At 36.8% G+C, this 19,735-nt stretch overlaps 1 protein-coding gene across 19 annotated transcripts in view; it reads left to right on the forward strand.

Moving 5' to 3' along the window:
* Positions 1-19,735, forward strand: part of MPDZ (multiple PDZ domain crumbs cell polarity complex component) — a 228,065-nt gene that overhangs the window by 135,896 nt on the left and 72,434 nt on the right. For 11 of the 19 annotated variants that reach the window (XM_069090729.1, XM_069090713.1, XM_069090714.1 and 8 more), the window contains 3 exons: positions 9,849-10,047; positions 13,423-13,464; positions 18,717-18,821. In XM_069090729.1, the coding sequence (XP_068946830.1) occupies positions 9,849-10,047; positions 13,423-13,464; positions 18,717-18,821 (346 nt within the window). The remainder of the gene's footprint in view (positions 1-9,848; positions 10,048-13,422; positions 13,465-18,716; positions 18,822-19,735) is intronic. The other 8 variants (XM_069090730.1, XM_069090717.1, XM_069090718.1 and 5 more) reach the window with 1 other exon arrangement.

A 19,735-nucleotide genomic window follows, 5' to 3' on the forward strand; every position in this document is an offset into this window, starting at 1 on the left:
AATAGTACATGAGGGGGGGCTAGGTGGTGCAGTGAGTAAAAGCTCCAACCCCGGAGTCAGGAGGACCTGAGTTCGGTTCCAGCCTCAGACACAACACCCACACAAAAAAACTAGCCATGTAACCTTGGGCAAGTTACTTAACCCCAATTGCCCTCCAAAAGGCAAAAAAAAAATAGTACATGACTGGTTTTTGATATGGGAATCAAATCAGAATCAGCTCTCTGTATCTGTACTGAGATCATAGATGAATTAAAGCAAAACTGAAAACTAAATTCTATTACATTAGAAGAGTTTATACTTTCTGTCTTGAATCTATTAACTGTTGTATCATTTAATCAGTCATATATATATAGGTGCTAATGTGACCCAGGCACTCTGTTAGGTATGGGTGCTATAAGTACAAACTTTTAATAACTCAACAGGCTCTTGAACCAACTGTATATATTAGTCTGGCCAATAGGCATCTTTTGCATCACTGTTTTCTGTCTGTTCACAGAGCCAGCATTCTGGATCAGGCTCTTACACCCCTTGGCTAAACTATTTCAATAGCCTTCTAATTGATCTCCTTTCAGTCTCTTCCATTTTCAATCCATTGTCTAAACATTTGCAAAAAATTATTTTCCTAAGGCATTGCTCTGACTTTGCTTTTCTGCTCATTGGTTCTTTCTTGCTTCTAGAATTACATACAGGGTCTTTAGTCTTACATTGAAGTCACTCAAAAATGTCTCTTGCCTATTTTATCAGATTTATTTCACATAGCTGTCATTCATCATTCAATGTTGAAGTTCAACAGGTATACTGGTTACTGGCTTTTTTCTGAACTCACATTCCACTCTCTGCCTCAGTGAACTTGCACAGCTCATAAACTTGCACAGTTCCTCCTCAGCTCCAGCTTGAAGATTATGCAATGTTGTTCATTGCCCAGCTCGAGTGCCACCTCCTGCAGAGAGCCTGATCTTAGTTGTTAGTACCCTTCTTCAGAGTTCCTTGCATATCCTTCTCTGTCAACATGTTTTGTTCCCTTATGAAAAAGTTATTTGGGGGAAGGAATTACTGTCTTTTAAAAAATATATATATATATCCCCAGCTCCTTCCAGATACTCAGTACTTAATATTTATTGATTTGAATAGTAGGAAATAAAACTTGTCTTGGAGTAGAAATTTTTTTTTATAAAAGAGTACTGAGAAATAAGGTTGGCAAAGAGTAAGGGCCAATTGATAGAGAGCTTTGAATGTTTGATTAAGGAGGAAGATTGATACAGGCAATAGTGAGTTATGCATATTGTCTATTGTGTAAATGATGGGTGGAGAATAGTGTGTGTTGGAAATAGCAGGTGCCAAAATCCTTAGATATTCAAGAGAGATCCAGAATTCTAAAACATCTGTCAATCCATTATTAAGCATGTTCAGGAACCTTACATTCTAGCAGAGGAAATGGAACATAATATCTCTCACCTGTGTTCCCTAATTTATGTTAAATTAAATTTTGTACATTTAATTGTGAAATAAGATACAATAGCCTATGCTAAGAAAATTAAATTGTCATGGAATTTTTCCTTAAAATATGTTGTGAAAGTCTGTTGCATTAAATTCATTGCATCAAAGTGTGCCTAAGCACACTATTTGTTATTGAAAGAATCCAGCAGGATTTTTCATTTATAAAATCCAATCTGGACTCAAGTAATCCTGTGAATTCCTGTGTAACTCAACCTTATCTTTGTGGGAGTCAAGTTTATTTCTGTGCTCTTGTTCGCACACTGTTACCTGTGGAGGATGTAGAACACATGGTAGAGGTCATGTAGGGAGTGGGAATGCCTGGGTGATATTTTGTGTACTTGTGCAAAATTCTGTAGGCTGCTGAATCAATGATTACACTCTAGAGTTGGGGACAGAGGGAGGATTATCTCCTTTGCAATAAGGGGATTGCACAGGTGAAAACTAAGCAGTTTAATTCAAAGAATATTTACTGAGTATCTCTTCATGGAAACACCAAATCATTGGTTCTGTTCTTCATATAATACCATATTGAATAAAAGTTTTAATAGTGCCTGGGTCATAGTACAGTACTCTGAAAAAGTAGGTGCTAAATTAATGCTTGTCAAATGAATGAATTTATAGATAAGTACTTTAAATATGTCAAGTATTTTGGAAGAACATTGTTTAAATAACTCAAACATTTAATGCAAAATTTCCCTAAGCAACATTTACCTATTTGAATTGATGAAAGGAAAGAGCCCAGAATACTTGCATATCTTAACCATTCTAAAATTAGACTTTTGTTGTTGTTGTAATGGCCATATGACCCCGCTGAGGTCTTTGTCAAATGTTCCATGTTGTCATGTTGCAATGTTTTGGCAATATCAGAAGAGACCCACTCAGTTCATACTTTGTTATATTTAGCCTTGAAGTCTAAATATCATAGCATCTGTCTTAAGCTAATGAATAATTATTTTTTTACAACAGAACTAAAATTCACAGTTATATTCATCTTAATGCCTGGATCAGAGCATTCACCCTCATGGATCTCTTTGAACACAAAACCCCATTCATAAGAACCAAGTCAGTATATTAGCATTTTAATGTCACCTTATTTAATTTTTGTTTTGTGCATAGTAAATGAAAGGACTTCACTTGGAAGTTATAGTCAGCAGGGAGGAAAAACATCTTTGGTGTCCTGGAAGTGGGATCATGCTCCAGGAAGAGAAACTTATCCATCTTTGCCTTTTTGGGGTAGATATTATGTACAGCTCATTTAAGGAAGGTCTTTGGTGGTGATAAGTCACTGGTATGGTCTAAATTATCAGCATCCAAAAGGATAGGGTGAAGTGCAGTGACACTGAAAGAAAAGTTGATATGATGTTGATGGTCCTTCCATTCCTTGGATTCTTTCTTTCTTTGCAAGTTCTCTTTCTGGACTTGGAGTGTCTCTTGGCTTGAGAAGAAGTGTACTGGTTCTTATGTGTGTGTTTATCAGGGATTTTCTTGTGGAAATAGGACTTGCCTTATTTGGGGTGGGGCGGGGAGAAACAAGAAATCTGAAGATTTGGGCAAAGGACCATACCAAATGGAGCATATAAACTGGCAGTGACAAAATGAATGAGTTATGACTGAGCGATCTACTTTTTGCCCGACTCTCTTCTAAGGCCTTCATTAATCACCTTTGTTAATGCCCACTTCAGGAGTGATAGCCACTAACAGTAACAAGCCATTTTGCTTTGTGTTTTAATAAATTTTTCCTTTTTTTCACTTGGTCTCCCTTTCCATTTTGAGACCCTGTGTTTCACTAATAAAGCCACAGCTTTGCACACAGAGCTTAGCTGCTTTTAATTTTAAGTAAAAGCTCAGTCAAGTAAAGTTTAATACTGTTGAAAGCTGCAGCTGTGCCAACAAATTCATTTTAGATCTGGCATTGTATTCCTTTTAATGTCATCAACTGTGACTTGCAGTAGCACTTTAAACCCAAACCATGACATTGTTAACTTTCACTTTTGATTAAATAATCTTTACCAATATGATTAAGCACTTGGGAAACAGTAAAAGGTAAACATGTCATTACTCTTTTTAATGTAGGGGAAGCCTTTGAAATATCAGTAGCTTTATTGTTAAATATCAAATAAGAAGGGGATGTTTTTTTTTTCCTGGTAAGAATAAACTCTCTCCTCACTCCTTTATAATTCCTTATTTACCCAGGCCTAAACTATACTTCATTTCTGAGGTGCCCAATTTGCATTTTCATTTCTTCTATTATGTTTTTCATTCATTTATTCAACCAACGAAAATTCAATAATTAAAAAATATTTGTTAAATACCTACTATTAGCTGCTAGAGATACAATAATGAAACTAATTAGCATCGACCCTGAAGGATCTTATGTTCAGATGGTAGGTACAACATGCACATATATAAATAACTAAAAAGTATGAGCAAAATAATTTCAAGATGGAGAGAGGGCTAATAACTGTGAGGATCCAAAATGGCTCTGTGCCAGAGGTGAGCTGTACTTTGAAGGAAGAGAGGAATTCAGTGAGGCATAGGTAAAGGGAAATGGCAGGATGTAGAGGACCCCTGGTGTAAAGTCATGGAGGCAGGAGGCAGAATGTTGTCTATGGGGAACCATTAGCAGCTTGCCTCTGATGGAGGATGCCTCCCAGGGAATGATATGAAGTAATACTGGAAAGGTAAATGGTAGTCATATTGTAGAGTGCTTCAAAGGTAGGCTGAAGATTTTGTATGGTAGTGGGGATCTGTTGGTGATTTTTGAGGTGCAACTGACACATACCTGGGGATTTAGAGAGTAACAACATGGTCAGTTCTGTCATTTAGGAATATCCACTTGGCATTTTTGTGAAAGATGGATTGGAAAGGAATGAGAATAATGTCAGGAAAATCAATTAGGAGAGGCATTATAGTTCTGGTGAGAAAAAGAGCCTGAACTGGCATTGAGCTTTTATGTGTGGTGAAAAGGGGATGTCTTTGATTGAGGTGGAAGCAGGATCAACATGACTAGAAACCAAATGAAGATTGAGGGGAAGTAGTTAAAGACATTTTGTTCCTGAGGCTGACAACCTGGGTGGCTGGAAGGATGGTGGTGCTATGAATAGAAAAGTTTGAAAATGGAATGGGTTTGGGGAAAATACATTGAGTTACTCTTTCGACTTGTGGTTTAGATGCTTTGAGGACATCCAGGTGGAGATTTCCAGGAGTCAGTTGGTTATTTAGGAATGAAGTTTAGGAGAGAGATTAGGGCCTGGATATGTACCTTTGGAAGTCATCTGCAAAGAAAATGATCATTTAAACCATGGGAGCTGATTAACTTCCCAAAGGAAAGACTACATAGAGAGAAGAGAAGAAGACTCAGGATAGAGCCTTGAGGGATGATTGTAATTAGTGTGTGGAAAGAGGATGATGTATCAGCTTGTAGTCTAAGAGAGAACATCCCAGAAATCCAAGGGAGGAGATTGTGCAAGAGAAAGAAGTGATCAACAATGTCAAAAACTGTAGCTAGGTAAAAATGATGAGGACTAGGCTTGGGGGGAAAGGCTCCCCATCTTGGATTATTTTCAGATAAGCAGGAATGATTTTGAGGAATTGAGAATTGATTGGAAAGCATGGAAAAGGTATGCTGTAAATAAATACAACATTCATAGTGTGTTTGGGCTGGAAGGGACCACTGAGATCATCTAGTCCTACTTTGTCATTTCACAAGTAAGGAAACTGAAAGTCAGAGAAAGTAAGGAACTTGACCTAAGGTCAGTAAGCTAATAAATGGTAGAGCCAAAACAGGAATTGAGGTTTTCTAAATCCTGTTGTAGTACTTGCTATACACTGCCTTGCTAAGATGCACATATTTCCAGCCCTTTGTCCTCCTTGTTAGTTTAGTTAACTAGAATCTGATGAGGAGGATTAAAATACTCTTTATAATAACAGACAGTTAAGGCTTGAGTATCATGCTCTGTTTAGAGAATTTTCCCATTATTTTTTTTTAGAAAAAAAACATTAAAGTATGCTTTTCTGAAAAACAAATAATTACTAAAATATTGCAGGTAAAATGGTCACAAAGAAAATTTATAGATCTTTGATATATATCCTATTAAATTATTTCACTGTAGAGAAATTGCTTCCATTAGGAAATGATGTTTCAAGATGTTACTATATCTTAGGTTAATTGTTTATTCCCCTCTGTACTTTTCAACTCTCATTTGAAAATGAACAATACATATGATTATGATGGGTCAGCCTTGGAGCAAGAAATAACTGGGTACAAGACCTATTTCTGATACATAGTAGTTATATGATAAAGTGGCAAAGCTTTAGTTGCCAGTGCCCTGGGTCATTGTCTAAGACTGTAAATTTCAGGCAAATTGTCCATTGGCATCAAATCAATGAAGGGAGTTTTCACACCAGAAGTTTCCAACACTGCTGAAATCACAGGTCTAGATTTTAAAAATTACTATTATTTCAAGAAAGCTAAATAATATTAGAAACTTTATTGCTGAATCTGTTTTTGCTAGTTTTTACCTATTTTTGTTCATTGTGTTCTATAAGTACTATACAAGACACTATGCTAGATACCATGAGGGAGGGACATGGATGAATAAAAAGCAGGAAATCACTTATGGATGGTTAAGAACAGATAGGTGGCACAGTTCATGGAGCGCTGGACCTGAAGTCAGAAAGACCTGAGTTCAAATATGACCTCAGACCAGCTGAGTGGCCCTGGGCAAGTCACTTAACTTCTGCCTCAGTTTCCTCATCTATAAAAATGAGGAAAATAATAGCACCTACCTCTCAGGGATTGTTGTGGATCAAATAAGATAATATTTAGAAAGAGCTTAACACAATGCCTGACACATATTAAGTTCCATATAGATGTTACCTATTATTATTTTGTATAGCAATACTTCATGATGACAATCTGATCCTTAAGAAATGGGTATTATTTCAATGGGCATAGAGTAAGATGGAGTGGGAGGAGCAGGGAAAAAGAACTCTAGGCAGAAAGAATGGCATGAGTAAAAGGACAAAGTCTGAAAAATGCTGGTTTTGTTTGGGGAATGTGAGATAAAGCCAAATGATAAATTGGTGCTATATTGTATAAGACCCTAAAAGCCAAGCTAAAGAATTTAGATTTTATTTAAAGTTTTGAAGAAAGATAATGACATTGTTCATTAATTTAACGACTTTAATACCTACTGTGTGTAAAGGACTGCTAATGAGAACAGTACATTCATGAAATTAAAATTTGCCAGCAGTCAAATGCATTGTGTTTTAGAAGGGAAGGAAATGTCTAGTGGCAGTAATCTAGAGATTAGTTGGGAAGGTATTATAAGAGTCTAAGAAAGCTATAATAAGAACATAAATATTAATGGATATTTGGAATTGAGAAACACAGAAATTATCAACAGATCTTAGTGACTGAATGCTTATTCTGTGATAATTAAGATAGAGAAAGAAATATGTGTAGAATAATTATATATATATATATTTATATATATATATATATATACATATATATTTGTGACTAATGATAGCCATCTCTAGGGTGGGGGGGAGGAAAGAAAAAAAGGAAAAAATTTACTTGATAATTTTGTTATATATTTGAAAGGAATAGCAAGTTATGCATATTAGATTTGCAGTTCCATATGCAATCATCTTTTTTAAATGCTTGTTTTATTCCATAAATCAAAAATAAAATAATTTTCAAAAAAGAAAGATATGCTGTATGGGAGTTAATAATTTGCAGAGATTTTGAGCCTAGCTACTGGCACAGGAGGAAGGGGAAGAAAAGACCATTGAATGTGTGTTACCTTAAAGAGGGGGAGATCCAGAGAAGAATTAAGTAGTGAGAAAGGCCAGGTAATTAGTATAAACTATGGTTTTGAAAAATTTTGATGTAGATAGATGGGATCAGGTTAGTGAAAGAGATTTTTTGTTTTGTTTTGTTTTCCATGCAGTCAGTAAACCTGTATTAAGCACCTACTATATACCAGGCACTTTGCTAAGCACTGATGATAGAAAGACAAATGACAGTCCCTGATTTCAAGGTGCTCGCATTCTAATGGAGGAGACAGCCTGCAAGCAACTATTTACAAACAAGATATTTACAGATAAATTGGAACTAGTCAATAGAGGGAAGGTACCAGAATTAAGGTAGATTAGGAAAGGTTTCTCAGAGAGGTGAGATTTTAGCTATGACTTGAAGGAAGCCAGGAAGTGGAAACGAGGAGGGAGGGCATCCTATCATGGGGAACAACTAGTGCAAAGGCATAGAGATGGGAGACAGAGCATCATGTGTGAGGAACAGAGAGACTAGTTTGACTAGATCAGAGATTGTGGGAGTGGGAATAACACCTATTAAAACTAGACAGATAGGCTGGGGCCAAGAAGTGTGGATATTTTTTAAAGCTAAAAAGAGTATTTTTAATATGTCTGAGAAGCAATAGAAAGTTCCTGGAGTCAGTTAAGTAGGGGAGTCACAAGGTCAGATCTGTGCTTAAGAAAAATTACTTTGGCAGTCATATGTGGAATAGACTAGAGAGAGGAAGAGAATTAAGGTTTAGATAAAACAATGATTGACCATCATTTTTAGGGTTGACGTGTCTTGACAACCTCGTGAGTAGCTAAGTTAGAGGAAGGGTTTGAAAATTTCATGGAAACTGAACTCTGGATACTTGCTTAGCATAACTCATAATACACATGCTGGGACTGAGTTGACTGGGTTTATCATTAGTCTCCCAGCCTCAAGCCTCTCCCCTCCCCTATCTATCTTTCACATAGTCACTAGAGCTATTTTTCTGAAACACAGGTCTGCCCCTGTCATTCAGCCTTCTCAGTAAACTCCAGGGGCTCCTTGTTACCTGCAGGATCAAATATAAAGTCTTTTGTTTGTCATTTAAAGCTCTTTACAATCTAGTCCTTTCCTACCTTTCCAGTCTCCTATCTTTCCTTCCCACTGCATATTCTCAGATCCAGCTTATTTGGCTTTCTTTCTCTTCCTTGCATAGGATGCAGACTGCACAATGCCTAGAATGTTCCCTCTCCTCTCCTCTCCTCCATATAGAATTCCCAACTTTTAAGATTCACTAAAAAAAAAACAAAACCTACAACATTAACAAAGAGATCTTTCCTGGTCCTTTCAACTTCTAGAACCTTCTTCCCCAATGAGGTTCCATCAAATTGGTATGTGTCTTGCCCATACCAACTTAATCTGCATATTTTCTTCCCCATTAGATTGTAAACTTGAGTGAAGGAACTGCTTTTGGTTTTTTTGTGTCTCTGGCATTTAGCAGGATACCTGGTATAAAACAAGTGCATAATAAATAATTGTTCATTGGTTAATTGCTATCTTTGGTGCAACACCTATGCAGGCCAGCTAGCTTTAGCCTTTTAGTTAAGAGAACAGTAGTATGTAATAAGGCTGAGAAAAGGTGTTAGGCACTCATGTTTGAAGTTTCGTTCCCTGCTCTTTGGTAGTATGGCCTTGGGCCAGTCACTGTAACCCTCTTAGTCTTAGTTTCTTTTTTTTTATAAAATGGGAATACATCACTGATGGATGCCTCCGTGTTATTTTGAAAAAGTGCATCATAATCCTTGAATAGCTATGTTTATGTGAGTTATTATTGTCATTGCATCTGTAAGCCCAGCTGGCCCTCATGTTGCACATTTCAATTAATCAAATTTACTAAGTATTTATTAAGCACCTTCGATGTACAAAACACTACTAGGGGAGGGTTATGCTAAGAGAAAAACAAAAACAGTCTTTGCCTTTGAGAAATTTGTATTTTTCGGGAGGGGGGGTGTGGAGGTGGAATCAAAATTAAAAAGAAAGAATACCAGAAGATTTGAGTCCCGTAAAAACCTTTGTCAACCAATTAGAAATGACTTGCTGTAGGAGGTATTATTGAAGCTTAACTTGGATATTGCTTTTAGTTTTAGTGTAGTTAAATTCTCAACATAGGCAGAAAAACAACCTAGGGATGGTGTCTGAGTAGTTTTATCTTCTTGATTTTATAGTCAGAGGACTGGATATTTTATTAACTGATCTATTCTGTGATACAGACCCATTTAGTTTTTTAAAATTGTGAATATTGAACATTTTATCTTTAGTAAACTTCACTTAAAATTAAATTAGAATAAATTTAATTTGGGATTAAATTAATTTAAAAGTAATTTAATTTTCAAAAAGATTAAATTAATTCCTTCCCCTGGTAGTTGGGTGACTTTTTTTTTTCACCAGTTAGCTTTAAATAACCTAACAAAAGCCAGTTTGTTCTGTCATCTATAGTTCCTATTTAACTAAAATATTGAAAACTTATGTACACAACCAAATCCTTTCTTTTTCTTCACAGGGATGACGGTAAGTTCTAACAAAGATGGCTCAGGAATGATAGTGCGAAGTATCATCCATGGTGGAGCTATCAGTCGAGATGGCCGTATTGGCGTAGGGGATTGTATCTTATCCATTAATGAAGAATCTACCACCAATCTGAGTAGTGCCCAGGCAAGAGCCATGTTAAGGAGACATTCTCTCATTGGACCTGACATAAAGTAAGTAAGAGTTGGTAAAGAGCTTTGAGAAAAGTTAAAAACACTAAGGCCTATGTGATCTATAAAATTAGAGCATCTAAAATCATTACAATTTGTGCTTTTCAATTTTTTTTTAGTTATAAATCAATATATTTATTAAATATTAACAGCTTAATAAGTTTTATGTTTTAAATGTTTTGCCATGTTTTTACAGTCATTTCTCCTTAGATATTCCATACACCACATTGAGTGCTTGCTGTAACATAGAAAAACATATAAAAAGAATCCTTGTTAAACTATCACATTCCTTGCATTATTTCTCTCTCTTGCTGCATAACAATAGCTATTTATATTTAAACACTGCTGTTTTTTCTTTAACTTTAGTTGTAGCTTGGGGATATGTTGCCTATGACCTTTCTACCCCTAAACCTGTCACTGTGAAAACCATTGGAGGGTTTGGTGACATTCTGGGTCCTCAATAAATTCCAGAAATGAAGAGCAGTGCACTAAGAGGAAAAACTGGATTGAGCATTAGGACATCCATGGGTTGTAGAATGCTGAAGGAAGTTTTAGAGCTAAATTGCTTGACCAGAGTCTCAAAAATAGGCCTGGAAGGATCTCCCTCTCCCCCAGTGAATACTCTCTAGTCTACCTTTGTCTAGGGACCTGATCATATCCTGGCTCTGCCATTTCCTGTGTGACTTTTGTAGGTCACTTAAAACAGAATGAAACAAACAAAAAAATTTCCATGCCTTTCCTTTTCTATCAAATGAAGGGGTTAAATTAGGTGAGCTATGATGTACTTCTAGCTCTGGATATATACTCCTGAATAATCAGAGCTCTTAGAGGATGACAAAATGTTCACTTTTTAGTTTCACTAAATCTGTCTTACGTGTACCTGTAAAGTACTGAGCCTGATTCCATAAGCTACCTAGGAAAGCAGCCTTATTTTTTATAGCCACCATTTCTAAGGGTGATTGTTTGTTTTCTTTCATGAAAGGCAGCCTTGTTCAGTTGTGCTGAACAAGGCCATGGAGTCAGAGGATCAGAATTTGAACCACATATCTTCTCCTTTCTTTCAAGTCACTTTTTTAGGTCTTGGCCTCCCTCTCCTTATAGCTGAAAATCCTGTGATCCTACATTTTCCATTCCTGCATAGGGAATGTAAGAGTGCCAAATCTGATGTTCATAAGCACCCAAGCATGATGTTCATATGGAACTGGAGTTAGGATTACTTTGTATAACTGGTTTTGTGCACTGCACATTATTTTACTGACATGCATTTGATATTACTGGTTCTCCTACAAAGAAAGTATGTTGAATTTTCATAAAGAAAAGCCACAATTGCAATCTGGTTTTCATTCTCTTTTCAATAAAAAGCAGACATATATCTTATGACATTTTTCTGGTTGACTCTGCTGGTTATATACAAAAGAGGTATTTTTATTATACAACCTAGCCCCTTTCCCCAACTTCATTAATGGTTTTTCAATATTTGCATGTAATTTAAAAATCAGGTCATATAATTAATAATCTTAATAATCTTAACCACAATATAAGTACAAGTGAAAATTACAAATGTTATCTAAGTATACACTAATGAAAAAAATTGTCTTTTCAGTGTTCTTTTATGCTATCATTTATTTCTCTTCAAAAGATAAGTGAGATATAAAGGGATAAAAGCCATTTGTTGAATATTAATTTGTATAGTTTATCTCTGGCATCATATATAGATAAGGTGATGACTGAGTCTTTTCTTTTGCTGTATTTTGACTTTTAAGTTTTTTGTTAGTGGAGCTAATACAGATCACTTTACCTTTTCCTGAGGTACCTGAATTGTAGCTCAGTACCTACTATCCTAAGTGTTCTAGTACATTGCAGGATTTGTAGACTTTTATGTGAATAGGGCCATTGTGGCTATAATTTGGAATGACATGCCTTAGCTACTGTTGGCAGCTTGAAAGGTTTGAGGTGAATTCCATCCTTTCTCCACAACTGAAATTGCTGGTCTTCTCGGTTGCTTCTTCCTTCAATTCTTCACCAGAATTTGTTAATTTCACATTGAAGATAGCTTTATTCTGACTGAAGAGCATCTAGAGAGGGGGTCTGGCAAGTAATTTCCAAAAAAATAAAGAAAATATGTGCTAATCTTAAGGGAGTGGGGGGAATAATATATACATTACCACCAAGTCTTGCTTCAGATGGCTGTAGAGTTTGGCTCACTGGGCAAAGAATACAAAGCAGGAAGGATACACACACATACACACACACACACACACACATACATTCCTTATAACCCACACTAAAATGAGTGCTAAGCAAAAAAAAAAGGTCAACATTCAGCCACTTTGGTCTGAAACTATCACAAGTGTTGGGGAGAGAGGGTATTTGTCCTTAGTGTTCTTCCCCTACCACTGGCCTTGCATGAAGCTAGGATCTAATTTCCCTTGGATCCCATTTGATGCTCCCAAAGGAAACATCCTTCCCTTGTATTCTACCATACAGGAGCAGAAGCCTCACTTCTGGACTACTGAGGTTTCCATTTTGATTTAAGATTTCCAACTGTGTTGAGAGCTGATATTAGGCTTTCTTCCTACAAGGGAGGAAAAATTTTGGAGAAAGATAGGATATTTTTTGTTGGATTATGTATAACTTGTTTAGAGGAGTTCTAAAAGAAACAAAAAGGCATCCGTCAAAATGAAATATAAAGTTGCTTGGTTTTAGGAAATGCTATGTTTATTGAGAAAATGCTTTGGTATTCTCGAAAGTCACAATACATGGCAAACAGTGTGTGTGTGTGTGTGTGTGTGTGTGTGTGTGGGGAGAGAGAGAGGGGGGGAGAGAGAGAGAGAGAGAGAGAGAGAGAGAGAGAGAGAGAGAGAGAGAGAGAGAGAGAATTGAGTTTTAAGAGTTCAAGAACAGCCAGTTTAAGTTCCAGGTTTCATTATTTTCTGGGAAAAACCAGATGTGTAGCCTCACCAGAATGCATTCTGTTTCACTTCTCACTCCACCTTGCCAGGAGCCCTTATATTTCTGCAATAATAGCCAGGGTTTTGCGCTTAGCAGCAGCTGCTAGTAACATCTGCCAGATAATTACTGAGCTGAATCAGAATTCACCTGCCTTAACCTAAAGTGTGGGATGAATTCCTGATCAAGGAAGAAAAGATTGATTGCAGTTACATTTTTCCATGCTTGTTAATAATCACTGCTATAGACACCAGTAAAGAGCAGATGCTTTCCGGGGGAGGTGTAGATGGGAGGGAGGTAGAAAGAGGGGGGAGGAACAGGAGCACACACTTTTAACTACATATGTATGCATCTCACATTCAGCACAAGACACTGACATTTGTTAACACCATTGTAAAAAGATGCTGCATCGTATGCTTCACATTCTAGATCTTCTCCAGCACCTGCTGATGATCAGGCCCCCTTTTATGTGTGAGTATTGGCGATTCAAAAGCTCATTATTGCTATATGTTGCAATTTGTATGTGAAACCATTTCATGCTTTTATAACATCCAAAAGCAGGGATGCATCCAGATAGAGATTCAGCATATACATTTCAGCTTTTTTACTTATCCAAATTTAAGCATAAATTCCAGCAGGGCTGGAAAATGGTTGCTGCATTTTCAGGTTGATGATTTTTAGCCCATTTGAAAAATTGTATTTTCTAAACGTTGAGCTTTCAAGATTGTTTCTTAGAGGATAATCCTACCCGTGAGTTCTAGCACAGTATCTGGATTAATCTCCATGTCACGTTTTCTATGGCACTAATGTTATTATTGGTGTTATTTTTTTTTGCTCCTTCATATATTACTGAAGGTTAGTTTATTTTTAAGTGTATGTATGTATGTATATATATATATATATATATATTTAACACTGGCCATCAAATAAATTGTCTTCAATGTGTTCCATATGAGGCACATAACCCAGTTTCAGTTTTCTTTGTTGTTGGTTTAGAGGTTGTTTTGTATGACTGTGTGGCCAAAGCGTGTGTTCAGTGTCCTCATTGCACTGCATGCACCCTTGTGTTATGGGATGTTGATGTTTCTGGTTCTCTTCTCTTTGCTTGGATAAGTACTTATGAAACTACCTTTTCCCCCTCAGGTTTCTGTCTGGCAGGCATCTGTAGAGAGCTTTTATTGGTCAATGAAGGAAAATGAGAAAAGGATCTAGAACAAAGCTCTTTATACAGCATTTTTATGGAAGCTTGATATACACAAATTAAAAATGTTTCACTGGGTTTTGTTTTCTCTCCATTGGATTTTAATGTTCTTTCCTCATTACTTTCCTTGATTTTTCTCCAAGATTTTTTTTTTTTTTTTGCTTTTTGGAGGGCAATTGGGGTTAAGTGACTTGCCCAAGGTCACAAGACTTGTTTTTGTGTTCAGTGTCTGAGGCCGGATTTGAACTCAGGCCTTTCTGACTTCAGGGCTGGTGCTCTATTCACTGCACCACCTAGCCACCCCTCCAAGATTTCTTTGTTGTAATTTGGATTTTTTAAATGATTTTTTAGACCTGAATACAAACTTTTTAGGCCTTTAGTTTAAGTACTCAATTTCCCCCATATTTAACATCCTGAACTCTCCTGGCATTCACTTATTCACTTACTTGTTCATTCAACAAATATACCATAATGAGAGACAACATGATGAAGTGAGGGTAGAGACTGCTTCTGATACACCAGCTATGTGGCTGTGGGCAAATCACCTATACTCCTTGAAGGCCTACGCAAATCTCTTAGACTCTGAATTCTAAATCACTGATCTGAACTGCCTATCTCCTTTCTTTCCACCACCAAAGGTGTTGGGGGCTCTAGGTGGGGAAGAATTATGTAATGCAATATGCTAGATTTGGAGGAAGATGTAACTAAAGAGAGATTCTGCCTTTGCAGGACTTCCCATTCAGATTTTTATTTTATCTTCTGAAGAATTTTAGTACTTCTGTATTGCTTCATAAGACACTTCTGTCAGGCAAATGCCCATCTCTTCATGACTAGTTTGAAGATTAGATGAACATAGAGGTTAATGTAAGAATACAAGGTCTGGCTAGTCAGGTGGAGCAAAAAACACAGCCCAGGGACACCCAGACAGGTCATTGCAGTATCGGAGCTGAGACCCCCATAAAAGGTGAATGCAATGCTCTGGGGAGCTGGGTCAAGTTAGAGAATTATCCAGCATTCCCTCTATCTTACAGCTTGTACCTTCACTTTCCTGCTTCAGTCTCTGCCTCTATAATAACATCCCTACTCCTCTTAGTTCTTTTAATGTTATCTACCTGAATATACTGTCATACTAACATAGCCTGACCTTTAGACTTATACTGTTGGGCTCCATATTTGGCCCTCAGGAGTGTACTGTCCTCTCTTTGCTCTCTCATTTTTCTAGCATATGACATACCTCCTTAAAATTCCAGAAGATAATTAATTGCCATCCCCAAGATCAAAGTTACTAAATTTGTGTCCAGAATTTTTTAGGTCTCCTGATTCCAGGTTGAAACTAAATCCAATAAATTGAGTTTCCCCTTTCTTTGGCTAATGTACATTACCTGGCAAAAATGTATACAAAGAAAGTGGTTACATAGGGTTGATGCATCTTAGGTAAGAGTACATTAGTGTTTGGGGATAGAATGCTAATTAACAGGACCTAGTGATGGGCATTGAAGGGTGAAAGGGAATAGAGTCCTCTACATAAATCTATATAATTTCTTCAATTGATAAATTAGATCACTCGAGTAGCATAAAAATATAATCCTCTGTCCTGCCAGAAAACACTGAATTTTCATGTACATATCACCCCCATGTTGATTTTGTAGGTATTTTTCACATCATTTATCATCTCTGCATTATGCAGTTGTTGGTCCATAAGTACACTTTAGTTACATGAATACACAGACTTGATCTCATTGAATACATTTAACGTGCCCCATTACTCATTGATGAAGTTCCATCTAGGGAGCCCAAAGTGTGGTGCACTAAGTAACATAATGGGGCAAAAGCCAAATAGTTTGCCCACCGTGGGATACTGAGCAATCCGCAAAGCAACTGGAAGCAATACCTATCACAGTGCAGTAGTTACTCCAGGAGCATTTAGTGAATGAACAAATGAATGCTTGTATTTCAAATGTCATGTTAACTTTATCTAAATACCATTAGAGAAAGCTTGAGAGGGAGAAAGAGAGATTTTTTACATAGTTTAAACAATTTGGTATCATATTTCTGAGTCTGAGGCTCACCACTTGGTAGGCCTTTTGTGCAGTCCTTCATAGTGCTTGCTGATTGAAGTGACTGGTTCAGGGATCCAGAAGGAGTAACAGTAGCCCTGGACAGGCAAGGCTAGTGCAGTGGGCTGCTAAACTTTATGTGTCCTGGAACCTGGACAAGTGCCCAGGAGTTTGAGCTTTACATAGCTTTTCATATGTCCAATACCAAGAAATCATTGTAAACCTTATCATTTGGGAACTGCCTTAAATTTCAACATTTACTAATTATGTATTACTATCATGGTTTCCAGTGAGCTTTCAATGGAAAGGTTTGGTTACTTATATCCCTGCAACACAAAATGATAACTAATGCTACCTAAATGACATTTAGTCAACAAGCATTTATGAAACATCTCCTATGTGCTGTGTGCTGTGCTGAATATACAAAGATGCAGATGAAAGAGCCCTGCCCTCAAGGGGATTACATTCTATCAGAGAGATGATATATGCATATATAGGTATATACAAATTACATACAGGCTGATTTAGACCAGGAGGGCACTAGCAGTTCAGTGCATTGAGAAAGTGGTGCTAGAATGGAGTCCTGAATTATTCTAAGGATTATATGAAGACAAAGTGAGGCAGAATACGGGACATTCTAGGTATGTGGGACAGCTTGTGCTAAGGAAATAGAGGGTAGTGTGTGAAACAGTAAGAAGGCCAGTTTTGCTAAAACTTAAGGCACATGAAGGAGAATAATATGTAATGAACCTAGAAATGGAGATTGGGGTGAGATTGAGAAGGGCTTTAAATGACATAGGAGTTGATATTTGATGTTAGAATAATAGAGAATCACTGGAATTTATTAATATTTATAATTGCATATGTTATGGAAATGCTTGTTTTATTCCATAAAATAAATTATATATGTATGTGTGTATATGTATATGCACATATATATATATACATACATGTGTGTATATATACACATACATAAATGTAAAGGAATAACATGGTCAGACTTGTACTTTAGGAAAATCACTTTGTTCACCTGTGTGGAAGATGGAATAGAGAGGGGCAAGATGAGACAAGGAGACTAAATTAGGAGGATATAGTCCAGATGAGAGTTTCTGAGGACTTCACCTGAGGTGAAGAGAAGGGGATATACTTGAGAAATGTGGAGTTAGAAACAGTGAGAAATGGGAACTGATTGGATATGTGGGATGAGAGAGAGCGAGGAGTCAGGGAGCACTCTGTGGAAGCAAATTTCTTGACAGCAATAGGGAAGTTTAGGAGAAGAGTGAATTTTGGAGAAAAGATAATGAATTCTCTTTTGGACATAATGAGTTTGAGATGTCTACAGAATATTTTTAACTAATTAAAGTGTTCAGTCGGTAGTTGGTGATGCAGGACTATAGCTCCAGAGAAGGTCTAGGGCAGGATACATAGGTCTGGCAGTCATTTGCATAAAGATGATCATTAAATTCTCAAGAGCTGATGAGGTCACCAAGTTAAAGAATGTTGAGCAGGCGTAGAAGGAGGCCACGGAAAGAGCACTGGGATATAGCCACTGTTTGGGGGCATGATGTAGTGATAAGCCATCATCCTAGACCAAGGGAAAGTCAGACAGGTGGGAGAACTAAGAGAGAATAGGAAAATAAAAATAAAATCTCAGGTGAGAAAGGAGAAAGTGTTCAGCAGTGTTAACTGATGACAAAAAAATAAGAGATATGAGCATTGATAAAAAGTCGTCACATTTGTCAGCTAAGAGGTTGTTGGACAAATAATTTTGAATTGAGGACCCAAGCCAAACTTTATGAAGTTAACAACTGCCTTCCCTTGGAGGCCATGATTGTAAGCAACTTTTTCTAGGGCCTTATTTCATGTGCCCATGCTACCAGTTCAGCTCTGTTCAACACACATTTTTAAAGTGCCCATTGTATATACCTGGCTCTGTTCAGTGCTGGAAATACCAAAGATGAAAATAATGATAATGATAAGCACCTTCCATGAGTTTACAGTCTAGCTGGGGTAGGACACTACATTTACACCAATATGATACAGTGTAGAATGTGATGACAAGAGAAGAGACAGAAAAAAATGCAGTCTGTAAATTTGAGGGTGGTGAAATCATTCAGGGACGGCTTACTAGAAAGATCAAGGAATAGTTTCTAATAGGCAGGAATGAGAAAAGAATGCATTCAAAGCATAGGGGACAGCGTTTTTTTTTTTTTTAATTGTTTACTTTAATTACAAATAACAGATTTTCAGAGGCTTTCCTTAACTTCCTAATTTGATTTATTTTTTAGTATATTATGCTTGTTAGCATAATGTGCTCAGAAGGATGGTTCAGTTTTCTATGAACATGACTAATAAGGGTGGTAACATTGCATTTTTGTTCTTTGGGAAGGTTCTCATTTTTTTCCTCAACATTCTGCTAATCTTTGATACTCCTTTTTACTTCGATATAATCTCTCATTTTCTAGGGTTACCTATGTGCCTGCAGAGCTTTTGGAAGAGTACAGAGCAAATTTAGGACACCAGTCTGGGGAAGCAATGTCACTCGATATGTTTCCATCTTATACGGCCAGGTAATTAAAATACTCCTTAGTAACGGCACCAAAAGAGTTTATTAAAACTTAAAGACCATGGTTGAGCTCAGCTTTTTGCTTATTAAATAACAAGAATAGGGTTGTAACAAGTTATGGGATGAAAGGAAGGGGCAGGGAGGAATAGAACATGGTGATTTCCACTCCTATCTGTGCTAGCATTCAAGTCTTAGAGCTTAGTTATATAAGGGATAGAGCTGGAAGCATGAGCTCTTTCATATTTTCCAAATGTGAGCAACTGTTCTAAAATTTGCCTTTATCCTCTTGGAGTAGATTATTAGAACTCTTTGAACATCTGCATGGACAGCTGGGTGGTGCAGTGGATAGAGTACCAGGTCTGAATTCAGGAAGACTAATCTTCTTGAGTTCAAATCTGGCCTCAGATACTTAGTATGTGTGTGACCTTGTTTGCCTCAGTTTCCTCATCTATAGAATGAGCCAGAGAAGAAAATAGTAAACCACTTCAGTATCTTTGCCAAGAAAACCCCAAATGGAGTTGTAAAGAGTCAGACACAGCTGAACAACTAAACTTTTGTATAATGCCATTGACAAGAGGCCTACAAGCAGCATTAGAATCATTCTTTTCAAGGGTCCTGATACTAAGGAAATATTCAATCTAGGAAATAAAGAAAAATGTGGAAAATATACTCTGAACCCAAGAAATATCAGCAATTAAAAAAAGATAATAACAGTGTTTAATAATATAATCATCTATTTTGGTTGCTACTCTAAGGTAAAACCTATTTGCTGCTAGTAAAATAGAAGGCTCAATGAGGTTCCTTTTTTCATAATCTATTTCTTTTTTATATCAGGCAATATTTCTGTTTATTAAATAAAATTTTTAGGAATATGCCAATTTTCATAGGTCAATTTATTTATAATCACAAATGTCACTG

This window comes from Petaurus breviceps, unplaced genomic scaffold (assembly GCF_028583685.1).
Source record: "Petaurus breviceps papuanus isolate PSGF00001 unplaced genomic scaffold, PetGlider_PUasm1.0 187, whole genome shotgun sequence".
In the NCBI taxonomy this organism is placed as follows: Eukaryota; Metazoa; Chordata; class Mammalia; order Diprotodontia; family Petauridae; genus Petaurus; species Petaurus breviceps.